Source organism: Lolium rigidum, chromosome 3 (assembly GCF_022539505.1).
Source record: "Lolium rigidum isolate FL_2022 chromosome 3, APGP_CSIRO_Lrig_0.1, whole genome shotgun sequence".
Classification (NCBI taxonomy): Eukaryota; Viridiplantae; Streptophyta; class Magnoliopsida; order Poales; family Poaceae; genus Lolium; species Lolium rigidum.
Window position 1 is genome coordinate 203,618,797 of NC_061510.1, and position 19,552 is coordinate 203,638,348.

At 44.6% G+C, this 19,552-nt stretch overlaps 1 protein-coding gene across 1 annotated transcript; it reads left to right on the top strand.

Moving 5' to 3' along the window:
* The first annotated feature begins 7,827 nt into the window (after nucleotides 1-7,827).
* LOC124702906 lies at nucleotides 7,828-16,789 on the top strand. The gene is made up of 3 exons (XM_047235090.1): nucleotides 7,828-7,932; nucleotides 8,512-8,603; nucleotides 12,860-16,789. The coding sequence occupies exon 3, from the start codon at nucleotides 13,020-13,022 to the stop codon at nucleotides 16,566-16,568; it is 3,549 nt and encodes a 1,182-aa protein (XP_047091046.1). The 5' UTR covers nucleotides 7,828-7,932; nucleotides 8,512-8,603; nucleotides 12,860-13,019; the 3' UTR covers nucleotides 16,569-16,789.
* Nucleotides 16,790-19,552: the final 2,763 nt, after the last annotated feature.

A 19,552-nucleotide genomic window follows, 5' to 3' on the forward strand; every position in this document is an offset into this window, starting at 1 on the left:
TGTTTTATGCATACTTTATGTCATATTTATGCGTTTTCCGGAACTAACCTATTGACGAGATGCCGAAGTGCCGGTTCTCGTTTTACTGCTGTTTTTGGTTTCGAAATCCTAGTAAGGAAATATTCTCGGAATTGGACGAAATCAACGCCCAACATCTTAGAATCCCCGGGAGCTTCCAGAACACCCGAGAGCCGCCAGAGAGGGGCCACAGGGGGCCCACACATGGTGGCGGCGCGGCCCAGGAGGGGGGCGCGCCGCCCTAGTGTCTGGTGGCCCCAGACCCCTTCTGACGCTGCCCTTCCGCCTACTTAAGGTCTCCGTCGCGAAAACCCTAGGACGTTCGACGAAACCAGAGAAAACCTTCCAGAGCCGCCGCCATCGCGAAGCCAAGATCTGGGGGACAGGAGTCTCTGTTCCGGCACGCCGCCGGGACGGGGAAGTGCCCCGGAAGGCTCCTCCATCGACACCACCGCCATCTTCATCAACGCTGCTTGTCTCCCATGAGGAGGGAGTAGTTCTCCATCGAGGCTCGGGGCTGTACCGGTAGCTATGTGGTTCATCTCTCTCCTATGTACTTCAATACAATAATCTCATGAGCTGCCTTACATGATTGAGATTCATATGATGATGCTTGTAATCTAGATGTCATTATGCTAGTCAAGTGGGTTTTACTTATGTGATCTCCGGAGACTCCTTGTCCCACGTGTGTAAAGGTGACGAGTGTGTGCACCGTGTGGGTCTCTTAGGCTATATTTCACAGAATACTTATTCACTGTTATGAATGGCATAGTGAAGTGCTTATTTATATCTCTTTATGATTGCAATGTGTTTTGTATCACAATTTATCTGTGTGCTACTCTAGTGATGTTATTAAAGTAGTTTATTCCTCCTGCACGGTGTAATGGTGATAGTGTGTGCATCGTGTAGTACTTGGCGTAGGCTATGATTGTGATCTCTTGTAGATTATGAAGTTAACTATTGCTATGATGGTATTGATGTGATCTATGCCTCCTTTCGTAGTGTGAAGGTGACGAGTGTGCATGCTATGTTAGTACTTGGTTTGGTTATGTTGATCTGTCATGCACTCTAAGGTTATTTAAACATGAATATCGAATATTGTGGAGCTTGTTAACTCCGGCATTGAGGGTTCGTGTAATCCTACACAGTTAGTGGTGTTCATCATCCAACAAGAGGGTGTAGAGTCTAGCATCTATCTATTTATTCTATTATGTGATCAATGTTGAGAGTGTCCACTAGTGAAAGTATGATCCCTAGGCCTTATTCCTAAATATTGCTATCGCTGTTTGTTTACTGTTTTACTGCATCTATACTTCCTGCAATATTACCACCATCAACCACACACCAGTCCTGGACAGGCAAAGCACTTTTCTGGTGCCGTTGCTACTGCTTATATTTATTCATACCACCTGTATTTCACTATCTCTTCGCCGAACTAGTGCACCTATTAGGTGTGTTGGGGACACAAGAGACTTCTTGCTTTGTGGTTGCAGGGTTGCTTGAGAGGGATATCTTTGACCTCTTCCTCTCTGAGTTCGATAAACCTTGGGTGATCCACTTAAGGAAAACTTGCTGCTGTTCTACAAACCTCTCGCTCTTGGAGGCCCAACACTTGTCTACAAGAATAGAAGCACCCGTAGACATCAAGCACTTTTCCGGCGCCGTTGCCGGGGAGGAAAGGTAAAAGGCACTCATACTTCGGTCCCGGGTAAAGTACTTTTCTCGTTGCCGTTGTGTGTGTGCTCGAAGCTATTTCCTTTAGATCCTGCAATTGCATCTTTTTGTTTCTTGTTTACACTAGTTTGGCATAATGGACAACAATGAGCTTCTTATTCTATTTCCTGATTTAAGACATGGATGGTTTGATGCGAAAATTAAAAAACCCATGGAACATATTAGTATGAACACTTTGAATACCATTGTTACTAATGATATAGAAAGTTCTAAGCTTGGGGAAGCTGGTTTTGATGAGCATGATCTTTTTAGTCCCCCAAGCATTGAGGAGAAAATTTACTTTGATGATACTTTGCCTCCTATTTATGATGATTATAATGATAGTAGTCTTTTAGTACCGCCTGTTATGGAGGATAAATTTGATTATGATTACAATATGCCTCCTATATTTGATGATGAGAATAATAATGATAGCTACTTTGTCGAATTTGCTCCCACTATTACTTATAAAATTGATTATGTTTATGTTGGGAGTAGTAATAATTTTATGCATGAGACTCATGATAAGAATGCTTTATGTGATAGTTATATTGTTGAGTTTGCTCATGATGTTACTGAAAGTTATTATGAGAGAGGAAAATATGGTTGTAGAAATTTTCATGTTACTAAAATGCCTCTCTATGTGCTGAAATTTTTGAAGCTACACTTGTTCTATCTTCCTATACTTGTTACTTTGCTCCTCATGAACTTGTTTATTTACAAGATTCCTTTTCATAGGAAGCATATCAGGCTTAAATGTGTTTTGAATTTGCCTCTTGATGCTCTCTTTTGCTTCAAATACTATTTCTTGCGAGTGCATCATTAAAACTGCTGAGCCCATCTTAATGGCTATAAAGAAAGAACTTCTTGGGAGATAACCCATGTGTTTATTTTTCTACAGTAGTTTTATTTTGTACATGAGTCTTGGAAGTTGTTACTACTGTAGCAACCTCTCCTTATATTATTTTATTGCATTGTTGTGCCAAGTAAAGTCTTTGATAGTAAGGTTCATACTAGATTTGGATTACTGCGCAGAAACAGATTTCTTGTTGTCACGAATCTGGGCCTAATTCTCTGTAGGTAACTCAGAAAATTATGCCAATTTACGTGAGTGATCCTAAGATATGTACGCAACTTTCATTCAATTTGAGCATTTTCATTTGAGCAAGTCTGGTGCCTCAATAAAATTCATCTTTACTGGACTGTTCTGTTTTGACAGATTCTGCCTTTTATTTCGCATTGCTTCTTTTGCTATGTTGGATGGATTTCTTTGTTCCATTAACTTCCAGTAGCTTTGAGCAATGTCCAGAAGTGTTAAAAATGATTGTGTCACCTCTGAACATGTGAGTTTTTGATTATGCACTAACCCTCTAATGAGTTTGTTTCGAGTTTGGCGTGAAGGAAGTTTTCAAGGGTCAAGAGAGGAGGATGATATACTATGATCAAGAAGAGTGAAAGCTCTAAGCTTGGGATGCCCCGGTGGTTCATCCCTGCATATTTCAAGAAGACTCAAGCATCTAAGCTTGGGGATGCCCAAGGCATCCCCTTCTTCATCGACAACTTATCAGGTTTCTTCTCTTGAAACTATATTTTTATTCGGTCACATCTTATGTACTTTACTTGGAGCGTCTGTGTGCTTTTATTTTCGTTTTTTATTTTCATTCTCTGAATAAAATTCATGATTGTGTGGGAGAGAGACACGCTCCGCTGGTTCATATGAACACATGTGTTCTTAGCTCATAATGTTTATGGCGAAGGTTGAACTGCTTCGTTAATTGTTATATGGTTGGAAACGGGAAATGCTACATGTGGTAATTGATAAAATGTCTTGGATAATTTGATACTTGGCAATTGTTGTGCTCATGTTTAAGCTCTTGCATCATATACTTTGCACCTATTAATGAAGAAACACCTAGAGCTTGCTAAATTTGGTTTGCATATTTGGTCTCTCTAAAGTCTAGATAATTTCTAGTATTGAGTTTGAACAACAAGGAAGACGGTGTAGAGTCTTATAATGTTTACAATATGTCTTTTATGTGAGTTTTGCTGCACCGGTTCATCCTTGTGTTTGTTTCAAATAACCTTGCTAGCCTAAACCTTGTATCGAGAGGGAATACTTCTCATGCATCCAAAATCCTTGAGCCAACCACTATGCCATTTGTGTCCACCATACCTACCTACTACATGGTATTTCTCCGCCATTCCAAAGTAAATTGCTTGAGTGCTACCTTTAAATAATTCAAAATTTATCACCTCTGATTTGTGTCAATGTTTTATAGCTCATGAACAAGTATGTGGTGTTTATCTTTCATTCTTGTTGGGCAACTTTCACCAATGGACTAGTGGCTTCATCCGCTTATCCAATAATTTTGCAAAAAGAGCTGGCAATGGGATTCCCAGTCCCAAATTAATTAACCTAAATAGACACTCCTCCATGGTATGTGATTGTTGGACGGCACCCGAAGGATTCGGTTAGCCATGGCTTGAGAAAGCAAAGGTGGGGAGGAGTGTCATCATAATAAAACTAAAATAAAAAGGCACTCCTTCATGGTATGAGATTGTTGGCGGGCACCCGAGGATTCGGTTAGCCATGGTTTGTGAAAGAAAGGTTGGAAGGAGTGCCACCCAAAAATAAAAATAATTCATGGGAGCCGCTCTTTGAAGGTTTGTCTGGCAAGGGGGTTAGAGTGCCCACTACCATTCGTTGACAACAACAAACACCTCTCAAAATTTTACTTTTATGCTTTCTTTATGTTTTCAAAACCAAAGCTCTAGCACAAATATAGCAATCAATGCTTCCCTCTGCGAAGGGCCATTCTTTTACCTTTTATGTTGAGTCAGTTCACCTATCTCTCTCCACCTCAAGAAGCAAACACTTGTGTGAACTGTGCATTGATTCCTACATACTTGCATATTGCACTTGTTATATTACTTTGATATACATGTTACAAGTTGAAAGCAACCGCTGAAACTTAATCTTCCTTTGTGTTGCTTCAATGCCTTTACTTTGAATTTATTGCTTTATGAGTTAACTCTTATGCGAGACTTATTGATGCTTGTCTTGAAAGTACTATTCATGAAAAGTCTTTGCTTTATGATTCATTTGTTTACTCATGTCATTACCATTGCTTTGATCGCTGCATTCATTACATATGCTTACAATAGTATGATCAAGGTTATGATGGCATGTCACTCCAGAAATTATCTTTGTTATCGTTTACCTGCTCGGGACGAGCAGGAACTAAGCTTGGGGATGCTGATACGTCTCCAACGTATCGATAATTTCTTATATTCCATGCCACATTATTGATGATATATACATGTTTTATGCATACTTTATGTCATATTTATGCGTTTTCCGGAATAACCTATTGACGAGATGCCGAAGTGCCAGTTCCTGTTTTCTGCTGTTTTTGGTTTCAGAAATCCTAGTAAGGAAATATTCTCGGAATTGGACGAAATCAACGCCCAGCATCTTAGAATCCCCGGGAGCTTCCAGAACACCCGAGAGCCGCCGGAGAGGGGCCACGGGGGCCCACACATGGTGGCGGCGCGGCCCGAGGAGGGCGCGCCGCCCTAGTGTCCGGTGGCCCCGGACCCCTTCCGACGCCGCCCTTCCGCCTACTTAAGGTCTCCGTCGCGAAAACCCTAGGACGTTCGACGAAACCAGAGAAAACCTTCCAGAGCCGCCGCCATCGCGAAGCCAAGATCTGGGGGACATGAGTCTCTGTTCCGGCACGCCGCCGGGACGGGGAAGTGCCCCCGGAAGGCTCCTCCATCGACACCACCGCCATCTTCATCAACGCTGCTGTCTCCCATGAGGAGGAGTAGTTCTCCATCGAGGCTCGGGGCTGTACCGGTAGCTATGTGGTTCATCTCTCTCCTATGTACTTCAATACAATAATCGCATGAGCTGCCTTACATGATTGAGATTCATATGATGATGCTTGTAATCTAGATGTCATTATGCTAGTCAAGTGGGTTTTACTTATGTGATCTCCGGAGACTCCTTGTCCCACGTGTGTAAAGGTGACGAGTGTGTGCACCGTGTGGGTCTCTTAGGCTATATTTCACAGAATACTTATTCACCGTTATGAATGGCATAGTGAAGTGCTTATTTATATCTCTTTATGATTGCAATGTGTTTTGTATCACAATTTATCCGTGTGCTACTCTAGTGATGTTATTAAAGTAGTTTATTCCTCCCGCACGGTGTAATGGTGACGAGTGTGTGCATCGTGTAGTACTTGGCGTAGGCTATGATTGTGATCTCTTGTAGATTATGAAGTTAACTATTGCTATGATGGTATTGATGTGATCTATGCCTCCTTTCGTAGTGTGAAGGTGATAGTGTGCATGCTATGTTAGTACTTGGTTTGGTTATGTTGATCTGTCATGCACTCTAAGGTTATTTAAACATGAATATCGAATATTGTGGAGCTTGTTAACTCCGGCATTGAGGGTTCGTGTAATCCTACACAGTTAGTGGTGTTCATCATCCAACAAGAGGGTGTAGAGTCTAGCATCTATCTATTTATTCTGTTATGTGATCAATATTGAGAGTGTCCACTAGTGAAAGTATGATCCCTAGGCCTTGTTCCTAAATACTGCTATCGATGTTTGTTTACTGTTTTACTGCATCTATACTTCCTGCAATATTACCACCATCAACCACACACCAGTCCCGGACAGACAAAGCACTTTTCTCAGTGCCGTTGCTACTCGCTTATATTTATTCATACCACCCGTATTTCACTATCTCTTCGCCGAACTAGTGCACCTATTAGGTGTGTTGGGGACACAAGAGACTTCTTGCTTTGTGGTTGCGGGGTTGCTTGAGAGGGATATCTTTGACCTCTTCCTCCCTGAGTTCGATAAACCTTGGGTGATCCACTTAAGGGAAACTTGCTGCTGTTCTACAAACCTCTGCTCTTGGAGGCCCAACACTGTCTACAAGAATAGAAGCACCCGTAGACATCAAGGCCTTAAACCCTGAACTGCTAGATCGTAAGTTCACCAGATAGGATGCAAGGTGACCATATTTTGGCTTACGCGGGCTACCAAACGAAGTGCTTTGCATCAGGGCAGGCAAAAAACCCAAATAGCGGGCAACCGAACAATATGGGCATAAGTGGTGCCCTCATACAACCAATGACTTTGTGGGTATCCAAACAGAGTGCAAAAGTAGGCCCAATCCACATTTTAATTCACACAGTCTCTAGTGGGCTAAAAATGAAAAGGGGAAAACCCAATGTGAGCAACAAAACACACCCTTAGTGTTTCCTTCCCATCCCATGATGGGAAGGAATCACTCGAGATATAATGTTCCACAAGTGTTGCCGGCGAGTCTAGTCCGAGGTTGCAAAGCGAGAGCATAGTCGAACTAGTCGTACACACGAGGCAATCAAAGACGCAAAAAGTATATGGACAAAGAGAAATAGTGTGATGAGATTTTATTATCAATTGGTGTGTCACTCTCCATACAATCAATGAGTACATATAGACGAGGAGGGTAGGTGGATGTGGGCATATTAGAGGGAAAACACCCACCCCAATATATGGTGGGGCTTGAACCGTCGTACGAGCGGTCTCCCAACACTCTCCCTTGTGTTGGCGTCCCGTATTGTTTGTGTCTCAAAACTACGAGAAACCTGGGGGTGGGATGAGAAGTGATATGGAGAAAAACCACATATCATGTGTCCTCATGTTGCGTGAATTACCTTGTTGAAAACCCCCTGTCCTCGTGAGAAACGTTTGGAAAAGTCACACAAGTGAAAAAGAGTACAATCCACTCGACATTAGGTTTAGCACGTGATCATGGACCGAGATTCATAGAATTGCCTCGACAAAATCCCATTTTAGGATTTATTTGTAATCAATGGAGACAACTCATGTATCTCTGTCATGTATTAGTCACTACTATAAATATATCATGGTATTGATTGGAGAAGAAAACAATCACCACTTGCAGTTGCTACCCACTCCATGGGCAGTTTGGTCATTGCATGAAGAAGGGTACATTTGTAATTGCACATGAACAAAACCCTGGAATTATTAAGGACCCCTGCCAATTCCAGCGGCCATTTTACGCGCCCCCCGCCCTCCGCCCTCCTCCATTTTCGCCGATCCAGATACTCCGGTCGGGGGGCCGACGAGCAGGAGCGGAAGGGCGGCGGAGAAACGCCGGCGACGACGGCGCAGGTAATGCCCCCAATTATCTTCTCCGCATCCTCGCTCCTCCCTATTTCCTCTCTGTGCGCAGCCACACTCGCCTCCTGAATCCCCTCATTCTCTCATGCCACCTCCCCTCCCGATCTCCCATGGCGCATCCTCCCTCTACCCTTCCGATCTCCCATGGCGAGCCTCCCTCTCTCCTTGACATCCCTTCCCCTCCCTTTTCTCTGTAGCGCCTCTCCGCACCCCCTTAAACCCTAGAACACCTAGAAGGTCCCAAATCCTAATCGAGAAGAGGCAACCAGAGTGCATCTACTCGCCTTCTGCGATGAATTTTGTGTGTCTAGATGCAGCAGAAGTGCTATAATGTGCTCCGATTTTTTTTTGTGCGTCAGTTAAAAGTTCTGCCTCCAGCAGCCACTCCTCGTCTCCTCCCCACAAACCCTTCCCCCCCCCCTCTCAAGTCGGCCCTGCCTCACTCAAACCCTGGCGCCCCAAACCCTAGTTTACTTCACCTAACCCTTCAACGTTTGGCCCCTCTATTCGCGCTTATCTGATCCGCTATTTTCTATTCTGTAATTGATATATATATGTTGGTTTTTTTAGGTACCTGCAGAGAGCCACAGGTTTGGACGCTGGGATCAGTAGACTTTCCTTTCTGAAATTGGAATGCGCAGTTTAACGAGCCCATTTCTCAGGTAAAAATATCTCCTATAGATCATGGCTGTTACTGGATGGTGCCACCTTTTTCCATGCGTTGAACTTCCCGGATTATTCGAGAATGCTACTTTCGTTCTGTTGGATGTCCGTGTTGCCGATTGTTTGACTGTTGCTGTGCTTATTTTGCATTGTGTTGCGGTACATGTGACTGAATGCCTAAATGCTCTTGTAGTCCCGTGATTCTTGTATACACTCTCTTCCTAATGACTAATGAGGTATATCTATTGTATGCCCTTTATTTTTTGTCATGTTGAAAGTTTGCATCTCACTCAGTGAGTATGTGTGCAAGTTTTTCCATGGCTCTATCTAGCACGACCCAGTGCTTTGTGTTTTAGCTCCTTTGCCATCCAAATGAGTTCAGCCTTGAATCCTGATCCAGGGACGAACCCAGAGCATGTACTATACACCACACTCAATACAAATTTTACTAACTGGTGTTATGCATCGATGATCTGCCACTGGACTGCTACAGGCCATTTTTCGGTGATAGCAAGCTACGGTACTGCATAAACGAACGTTGGTTACATAGAGGATTGTGAATAATGTGTTTGCTCCACCTTATTGCTATTAGTGCATAAGTCTGATGTTTTTTTTGTCAATCTTGTCCATATGTCTTGTTTCCCTGTAGTGCCTCTGTGGCATGCTGTTGGTTGTTGATGTGGACAAAAAATTGATGATGCTTTAGCATTGACCCAGTCTCGAATATGTATCTTTGACCATCAAATTTAGTACGTGTATGTTAGCATATAGTTATATAGATTTATTGGATGAAGATATTTTCATGAAAAATCTAATGTTACTACTATCATCTTACCAATCTAACTTCTATTTATATACTACTCAATCTGTCCCATAATATAAGATGTTATTACAACCAATATACGAGTAATTGGTTGTCTTATATTATGGACGGAAGGAGTACTAGTCAAAATCCTATGTAACTAAGAAGATCACCCCCACTACCCTATTTCCTGTTGTGTCCATTGATTTCCATTATCTTCAGTTTCTCCGCGGCCAGAGTGTTTCCTTATTCGACTGAGCCAGTTTATTCCAGACAGAAGTGGAGAAGGCCAGCAGTTCGTAACCGAGGGGCACAACCTTCTTGGAACGAGAAAATAACGCAAAATCACCACAATTGGGGCAACGTTGCCACTTAAGTACCAACTTGGTGCAAAATGGCACTTAACTACCACAGTTGGGGCTGGTTCGTGTCACAGAGCACTGATTATTTGTTTGACTAGTCTTATGCCGTTTTCTGGCATGTAGGGCCCTCTAGGTCGCAAAAACAATATGCAAATTTTACACAAGACCCCCTAACCACACTTTCCTAGACTTAATCAAGTCCAGGCCGCCTGCGCCCTGTTTCTCCATTGGAGCGTAGACCATGGGCTTGCCACCGGCGACTTGGTGGAGACCACAGAGGCCAACCCTCACGTTCGACCCGGTCTGGGCCACCACTGTCGAGGGGAGATGGAGGCGCTGCTGTCACTCCTTGAGGTAAATCTCCTCCTCCGCACGACCGCTGCCAGTGGCTCTTCAGATTGGGGCTGCTGCTCTTAGTTCCGGAAGGACGCCCTGGCACAGGGAAACGGTCCAGGTAGGATCCGACGAGCTAGGTCGCACGAGGGAGGGCGTTGGCCACGCCTGCAAGCAGCAATGGGGAAGGGAGCGCCAGAGATCATGGACGTGGGCAGGGCGTCCCGGTGGATTTTGGGGATGGGCTCTTCGCGCCGCTGAGAAGCAGGGAGGCCGCCACGCAAGATGTGGAGGAGGAGCGCCGGAATGACTCCGGCGACCAGCGGAAGCGACTACACGGGGCGGCGGCACAAAGCTAGATGGGGAGATAGGAGGTGTCTATTCGGACCGTGTGCTCACTAGGATGGCCAAGGGGCGTCCGGGGAAGCCGGGGAAAGTCGGGAACCGGCGATTCAACGACGGTGGTCACGGCCGATGACGGAGAAGCCGAGCTTGGCGAGCACCGCCGTTTTGCTGCTCCTCCCAGATGCATCTCCTCGGGTGTCGGAGTCGACGGGAGGAGGCCATGGTGGACGCCAAAGGGCGGTGGTTCACCACCCTCTCCGGCGGCGGCGAGCCCATGGCCACACTCGGATAGAGGAGGAGGGCGCAGGTGGACGCTCCAAATCCTGGGACTTGATTGCGTTTTGAAAAGTTAGGTGGGGGTCTTGTGTAAGATTGGCAGAAACAAGTCATTAGTTTTTGCCACATAGGATATGGCAGAGGACCCGACCTGTCAGAAAAATGTGTTAAAACCAGCAAAACAAACAATCAGTGGTCTGTGTCACGAACCAGCCCCAAATGTGGTAGTTAAGTGTCATTTCTCTCCAACTTGGTAGTTAAGTGACAACGTTGCCCCAATTGTGGTGGTTTTTCGTCATTTTCTCTCGTGGAACCCATCGTCTCCCCTTCTTGTCTTCTCACCTTCCCAAGTGCTATGACTGATGGAGCCCATCAAGCTACTCAGCTACCAGTGCTTGAAAAAACTCTATGCTGAAGCCAAATACGAAAAAAAACCATTTGACTTCATCTCCTCCATTTATCTCCACGAGAAACACAGCACGGGAAATGTACGGAGCCATTCTCCTGCGGTCCTCTCCCTCTCGCCCATCTTCTCAAATTCTCACTCATTCCAATATATATTCTGTCAAATGTCGCCGTCGTCGGGATTCAGCTCAACCAGCATCAACCGGCGGCAGCCATCATAGACCCACCAGGGCAGAACTACCTGAATGCGTAGTCAGCTCCCTCACCATATCATCGACACGCTGTTCTCCAACCTCAGGTCTTTCTCAATCTGAACCAGGGAATTCATGTCAAAAGATGAAGTGAAAAATGATTCCGAGCAAGACAGCAACGCAGCTGGATCCTTCTAAAATTACGGAAGCCAAGGTTTTATATTTCTCACACCTTGGGTAAAATTGTCAATGCAATCTTTGTGTGTCCCTATACTATGTAATTATGGAAGCCAAGGTTTGATATTTCTCATATATTTTAGTTTTTAGCCGTTGTGGTTTCGTTAACAGGATATCAGACACTTTTTATACAGCTATGACCTCTATTTTTTGGCAATTTTTTAAAAAATATTTATTTTTTCTTTATTTTCACATAGACGTTTTTGAATATTTTTAAAAAATTACACCATCGGGCTAGCCTAACCTGACTAGTACCTTTCGTGCTAGACGAACCTGACCGGTCTAGATTCCTTTTGTCCCCATGTGACAGAATACACCGTTGGCCACCTTTCGGGCTACTCTACCCCAACAAGTCACCTTTCGGGTTCCTCTACCCCGACCAGCCCCTTTTGGGATTCCCGAACCCGACGGTGTAATAGTTTTGGAAAAATTCAAAAACGTTAAATATTTGTGGAATTCAAGGAAAAAGTAATTGTATTAGAAAAAACGCTATTTTTTGTTCAGTACGGATGGAACATTCTTTATGGTCAAGTTTTCAATGCCCTACAACTTTAGAGCCAGTAACAAAGGATTTCCAGCTTCAACTGGAACATAACTCCGAGAGCAGATCAAATGCAGATTGCATTGACTTTTAGTTTAGTTCTATCTGTATGGGCCGTTAGCTGAGTTGAACTATTTATAGCATCTCTCACTGCTCATTCATTTATATTATGTGTCCTCGTGAAGTATAAATTGATGAGCAAACATCATGTTCATCCATCTAGGATGAATGTGTGCCATGTCTTCCATTATCTAGATGTAAAAATGGTGATGAATGAACAGAATTCTTCGCTTGGACAGATCAAAGACCAGTGCAGTTTTGGTTACATTGTTTTCAGCACTTGCTTTTTGTGTGTGCTCCGCACCCATTATTGTAGGAGTACAGTATTTATCTCTGCTCATGTTAGTACAGTCCATCTTTTAAATAGATACCAAGAATTTGACTCCACTAAACTTCCTTGATATAAATAAATTGCAAACTTTAATAATTTGATTGTCCCACAGTAAAAAACAATATGACAACAGATGGTATATGTATGTTCTCGCAGCAACGCGTGGGGAATCATCTAGTTTTTTAAAAATGGCTGCACACTTTCTACGAAGTCATCTACTCCTTATGAACGGAAGGAATATGTTATATGTGGTCTCGTGTACTAGATTTTGCATTTAAGAAGTTTTGACTACTTGTTATGGAACTCACAGATGTGTGTGTTTTCAGGTGCTAAATATTGTTACTAAGAACTATTCTTTCCTTAATTTTTCAGGGCCTGATGCATTCAAGGTTCTTTAGCATATGTTTGAGACGTTGATTGAGATTGTGTGCATCCGTTATCTGCTATAAAGCTTGAGTCAGAGGATACTCATTTCTAGTGGATAACACTTCACGACTTCGCGTGGCTTCTGTATATTGTTTTGGCAGAGATCATGGAGTGCAACAGAGAAGAGGCCTTGAGGGCTAGGGAAATTGCTGTACAGAAGTTGGGAAAGAGAGACTTCATTGGTGCCCAAAAGTTTGCACTTAAAGCTCAAGTGCTGTTTCCCGAGCTTGAGAATATATCTCAGGTGTTAAATGTCTGCAATGTACATTGTGCAGCAGAGACAAGGGTGAATGGAGAGATGGACTGGTATGCAATCCTTCAAGTGGAGCCAACAGCAGATCATGCTAACATAAGAAAGCAATACCTCAAGCTTGCCTTTTCACTCCATCCTGATAAAAACTGTTTTCATGGTGCTGAAGATGCTTTCAAGTTGGTAGGCGATGCTCATAAAATACTGTGTGATCAAACAACACGATCTCAATATGACATCAGAAGGCAGAATGCTTCCAAGAAAGCGCCAACGCAAGCTACACAGCAACAGAAGAAGAGTGACACAAGTAAACAGAACGTTCCTGGATATGTACTGACCTTTTGGACCATATGCTCCCATTGTCAGGTGCGGTATCAGTACCACATCCGTGTCTTGAATACTCTGATCCGATGTATGAACTGTGGAAATAATTTCTTTACATACAAATTAGAGGAACAGTATGTGTCAACTTCATCGGGTGTATACACTAGTTCTCAAGTTCCAGCAAAGACGTTTCCAAGTCAACAAGGCCGGCCTGTGAAGCTTCCTTCTGCACAGGGGACCACAGATGTGAAACCAAGAGTAAATGTTGCCCGATGTAATGAATACATGAAAGGGTTTAGCATTCCAAGCACGAACCAGAAAGCTAATCAGTCAAGAACAGCAAGGGGGACAAGTCATTTTCCAGCAATGAATAAAGATAAACCTTCCGTACCACCGGCTGCAAATGAGCATATGGGTGGATGGTCAATACCAGATCCTGCTAATCCAGACATCATTGGGAGACAGAAGTCATGCACAGAAGAGGCATCTGCAGCTCCAAATGCTATGAATATCCCAGGTCCTGTGAAGCTTTCATCTACAGGTGCAAACTCATATATGAAAGCAAGGATTAATGTGGCACAATGTGATATAGATGGGCATGGTAGTGCTGGTGGTGAGAAGGAAGCTAACCGGTCAGATAGTAAGAGGGGCAATGTTGATATTCCAGCAACAAATACAAGTAATTTTTCTGCCCAAACTGCACACAGGAACACAGGTGTGGGAGGCATGCCAGGTCCTGCTGATCTAAATGTTGTTGATAGAAAGAACTTAGGTAAAGAAGATGTATCTGCAGTGCAAAATGCTGCGGAATCCCCCAGTATCCGGAGATCAGCTAGGAGAAAGCAAGATGCTGATGGCAGCAGTAGCATGAACTCTAATAGCAAAAAGAAGCAAAGGAAGAATGATTTTCCATCTAATGCTGACTTGAATTTGAAGCAAATCTTTGATGATAACGTCTCTAATGCTGTGAGGCAGTCAGTTCCATCTAACGTGCCCAGCAAAGTAGACATCCAAGCGAAAGCTAAAACTGCTAGGAAAAAGCAAGGTGCTGATGGCAGCAGTAGCCTGAACTCTAATAGCAAAAACAAGCAAATGAAGAATGATTTTCCATCTAATGCTGACTTGAATTTGAAGCAAATCTTTGATGAGAACGCCTCTAATGCTGTGAGGCAGTCAGTTCCATCTATCGTGCCCAGCAAAGTAGACATCCAAGCGAAAGCTAAAACTGCTAGGAAAAAGCAAGGCGCTGATGGCTGCAGCAGCCTGAACTCTAATAGCAAAATGAAGCAAAGGAATGATTTTCCATCTAACCCTGACTTGAATGCTGCGAGGCAATCAGTTCCATCTAACATGCCCAGCAAAGTAGACGTCCAAGAGAATGCTAAATCTACAGATATAGGTGATCAGGACAATATGGAGGCAGAAGTAACAGATACTGTTGGCCAGGATCAACCTTGCTATTCTGAGAAGCTTTTTTTCCCTGATGCAGATTTTTTTGATTTTGAGAAACTGAGGGAAGTTTATCTGTTTGCAGTTGGTCAGATCTGGGCCATTTATGATAACCTTGATGGCATGCCAAGATATTATGCTAGAATAAAAAGGTTTGATGCCTCCAACTTTAAAGTTCATCTCACTTGGCTGGAGCATGTTGCAGCGAATGAATCAGAAGATAAATGGACTGATGAAGAACTGCCTGTTGCTTGTGGAAGCTTTAGCTTAGGAGCAACAGAAACATCACAAGACAGGCTCATGTTTTCGCATATTGTTTCATGGACAAAAGGCAAAAAAAGGAACTATGACATACATCCAGGCAAGGGTGAAATATGGGCCCTTTATAAGGGATGGAGCATGCAGTGGGTATCAGATGCAGATAGCCATAGATCCTATGAATATGAAGTCGTCGAAGTCCTTTCAAATTTCTCGTTTAGTGCTGGTGTTACGGTTGCCCCATTGGTCAGGATTAAAGGCTTTGTGAGTTTATTTGCGACAGCTAAGGATAAATCCGAATTTGTGGTAGCACCAAGTGAGCTACTTAGTTTTTCTCACAGCATCCCGTTTCATAGGACAGATGGGAGTGAGAAAGTTGGTGTCCCAGGAGGGTTGCTGCAACTTGACCCTGCATGTCTCCCCGTGGACCTGGATGCAGCATTTTCTTCTGTTACTCTGGACTCTTGCATGTTTCCTGACAAGAAAAAGGGCAGCACATTCATTGATTTGAGCACTCGAGACTCTTGCATATCTCCTGACAAGAAAGAGGGCAGTACGTTCGTTGATTTGAGCACCGACAGTCCAAGCAGTAGTGGGAAACATGAAGATATTTCTTGTGAGCAGAACACATGCTTGCAGAAAATTCCCCATGGTCCTAATGCTTTAGATGACCTTTCTCAGCAAAAATGCCCCTCCCTAAGTGTCTATACATATCCTGATTCTGAATTCCATGACTTCGAAGAATGCCGCTCACGTGAGAAGTTTGAACGTGGACAAATATGGGCTTTATACAGTGATGTTGACAACTTCCCAAAGTTCTATGGCTGGATAAGCAAAGTCGAGCTGGAACCTTTCAAAGTGGATTTGACATGGCTTGAAGCTTGTCCTCAAGTTGGGCAGGAGAAACAGTGGTTGGAGGAGAATATACCTGTCAGCTGTGGTAAATTTAAAATTCGAAACTGGAAAACCAAGTATGAGACAAAGGATACTTTCTCTCATTTGGTATACACCAGGCAACTTGACGCATCTTTGCAGATTGAAATTCTTCCGCAAGTAGGCCAGATTTGGGTCATCTACATGAACTGGACTCCTGACTGGATTCCGTCCAGCACTGATGCTTGTGAATTTGCTATCGGTGAGATCATTGAGCGCACTGAAGTTAGCACAAAAATTTCTCTTCTGACTAAAGTCAAAGGTTACACTGCGGTGTTCAAGCCTCGCAAGCCAAAGAGTGTTCTGGAGATACCTACAAGGGAGAACCTGAAGTTCTCTCACCGCGTACCCTCGTTTCGTCTGGCAGAAGAAAGTGGCGGCAAGCTCCGTGGTTTCTATGAGCTGGATGCAGCCTCCGTTCCAGATGTTTTCCTGTACTAGGGTGCCACATGACACGCTGATGCCAAAGCACAAACCCTTCAAATAGATTATGACTAGAACTATGTCTTATTCTGCTATCAGTTTTTCTGGAGTACATATATGCCAGTCAGCTTTAGTCTTATTGGGAACCATTCCAACATGTAGTGGCCTCTGTTACTTGGACCGATGTCACCAGTGCCATCAAGTTCAATTGCGAGTAATTATTATACCCATTTCTTCAAGTTTTACTATGTGTTGAAATGATCCAAATCTAATATAGCATTATTGAAATTTTAGTACCTCGCCAGGTGCAAGAAGTCTTATTCTCCGTGCAGGAGTCCTTGATGCATGGTGGCTGAAGTTTGCTGAATGCTTTTCCTGCTTTGCCGCTAAGGATTAGTTGGTCGGACGTGCTCAAGGAGGAAAAGAATTGTAGATTCTGTTTTCTCTGGGTCGGAGACTCGGAGTACATGTGTGGAGCAAAACGGCACTAACTAATGGAATGGAGGAATCGGTCGATACCCCTCGCGTGTGCTTGCCTCGATCACATTATTATTACTAGTATATTCATTAAAAGTACCTAGCCCTACAATCGGAGTACTAACATTAGTTGGTGTTAGGGGTTGCTTTGTAAATGACTATGCTTCTTTCTGGAAGCAACGCAGCTGAATTTTTTTTTTGATAACATCATTTCTATTAGGTCGACAAGTCCGCCTCATTAAAAACCTCCCAGTCCCTTACGGTACCCTGAAAGGAAAAGAGTGCGTCCAGAAAACTTGCCGCCTCACAAAAGTTACAGAATAGTTACATCATGGAGGAGAGGTTGGAGGAGAAAGCTAGGGGGTTCATCGACCCAGGTACAAGAGATTCTAGACCTAAAACAATGCCTAGCAATATCATGGGCTACTTTGTTTGTCTCCCTCCTTTCCCTTCGCGACGCAGCTTTATCGACCGTTCCTTTCCGATCGGATCCAGAAAAGCACGATGCACCTTCGGCGGTGGTAACTGATTAGCGAGGAGAAATCTATCACCTGATCGGGAGGTGCCTGACCCTTAGCACTTAGGGCATGAGCAATGGTGACATATACAACTAGCTGCTCTATGTAAAAAAGTTGTAAGAAGCAACATAGTGAATTTTATCTCTCCAATGGAAGCTACAACTTTAGTCAGAAGAAAGAGAGAAGGGATCCCACAAATATGACACTATGTATCTCTTTCTCTCTCTAAAAAGCATGCTTTTAAGGTTTAAGATCCCACTTCCTGAAGAGGAGGCTGCCTCCTCATCCGAACCTACTTTAGACCACCCGAACCTAGCTAAAGGTGTGAGGCAGTACCTCTAGGGCAGTGCATTGGGCATGCCCTTAGCAGAATCCACACACGCTGACGTTACAAAATGTAAGGGCCGGTACGGGCATTGTGCACTGAGCATCTCTCCCATACGCCCTGAGGCAGCATTGTGGGGACGCCTCAACCTTCCATTGCACCCTCTTTAACCGTGTCCTCGCAATAACAGCTGCCTTTGGCGTCTTGTTACCAATGAGGTGTCCCTCTGATGCTGCCGCCGCCACCTTGGCCGGCTCTTCTTTGCCTTTCTCTTTGGGCAACCTCCGAAAGTCCCTCCATTTTTGCAGTATTGGAGCTTCGAGAAGCAATGAATCAAGGTGAACGCAATGTGTTTGTTGAGCTGCTTGAACAAGTCGTCGGTCATGATCAAGTGATATGTCACATTCTTCCCACTCACATGTCGCTCGCGAATGCGCTCAAGGTAGCCTTGGTATTTGTTCACCACGGCTTGGATGATGCTTCACCTATGCACTATCGCAATTTGGGTTTGATCCATGTGCATATTGCTGCACTCCTTGTTGATGTAGCGGAGCTCATCAACTTGGCCTTGATCCTCTTCCAATAGGTGCGCTTGTTTGATTGACGCCGGTGATGGTATCCATCATCCATGCACACGACCTTCCAAGAATCGCACAAGCACATGTCCTCCAATGACTTCCATGTTAGTTCTCGGATTCCTCCGCCCTTGGCCTTCTTCCTCTCCATCCCATCAGCGGCGGGAGCGATGGGTTCTTTCTCCTCCTCATAGGTGTCGAATCCACCAACCGTTGAACATGTTGCCAGCGCCAAGCTCGCCAGGAGTACCGAGCGAGAGCGCCCCTCCTTTGAGCCGGCGGGGGTGCCACCAGGTCGTCGTATGGACTATTGAGGTCGAGGTTTGCACAACCCCGCCGACCACAACATGACTACAATTGGTGCTGCTCGGCGAAAACATGGCGTCCAGATTGAACTTGCTGAAGTCGGAGGGGGGGGATGGGGGTGGAGTAGTTGCGGGAGAACCTTGTGTGTGGAGCCACAACCTTCCTGGAAGTAGCTCGGGGTAGACGGGGATGAGCCCCTCGAGTGGAGGGACGAGGACGAACTCATTGAGTAGAGTGGCAATAAGGAGCTCCCTCCTACGACAATGCCCGGGATGAACCCTTGGCTAGCGGATGCATGGAGCGCCATATCCATTTTAGCTCCGACTTTTGCAACCACTCTCAGCGCTCCGCCGTCGCGTATTCCCACCGGATGCAGTTCCTCTCCCACACCTCCGGCGTCACATCCATTGGCTTATCCTTCGGTGCTGGCCTTGTGCGTGGCTTGGTGTAGGGCCTCACCGCCTTCGGCTTTAGCGGCCCCTTCGACACCAACATTCCCAGCCGCGAACTGTGCCCGTCGGCGAGATGGGCGTGAATAGGAGAGCGATGGGTGAGAGAAACGGAAGGCGAGAAAAATAAAATGCGAGGAGGCAATAAAATGGAAAGTGAAACAGGTTTCGGCTGTGACACCTTTTGAATACTTAGTACTCGACAAATATATCATACATTACCCTTCTACCCTCACTTTCTCTATCCATTGTGGATACTCGCGGCGGCCGCTTGTAAAGTTAGATTAGACGAGCCCCCTATTTTCTGACGCTCCCACTCCCCGCCGTACTACCCGCAGAGTACAACACGCCA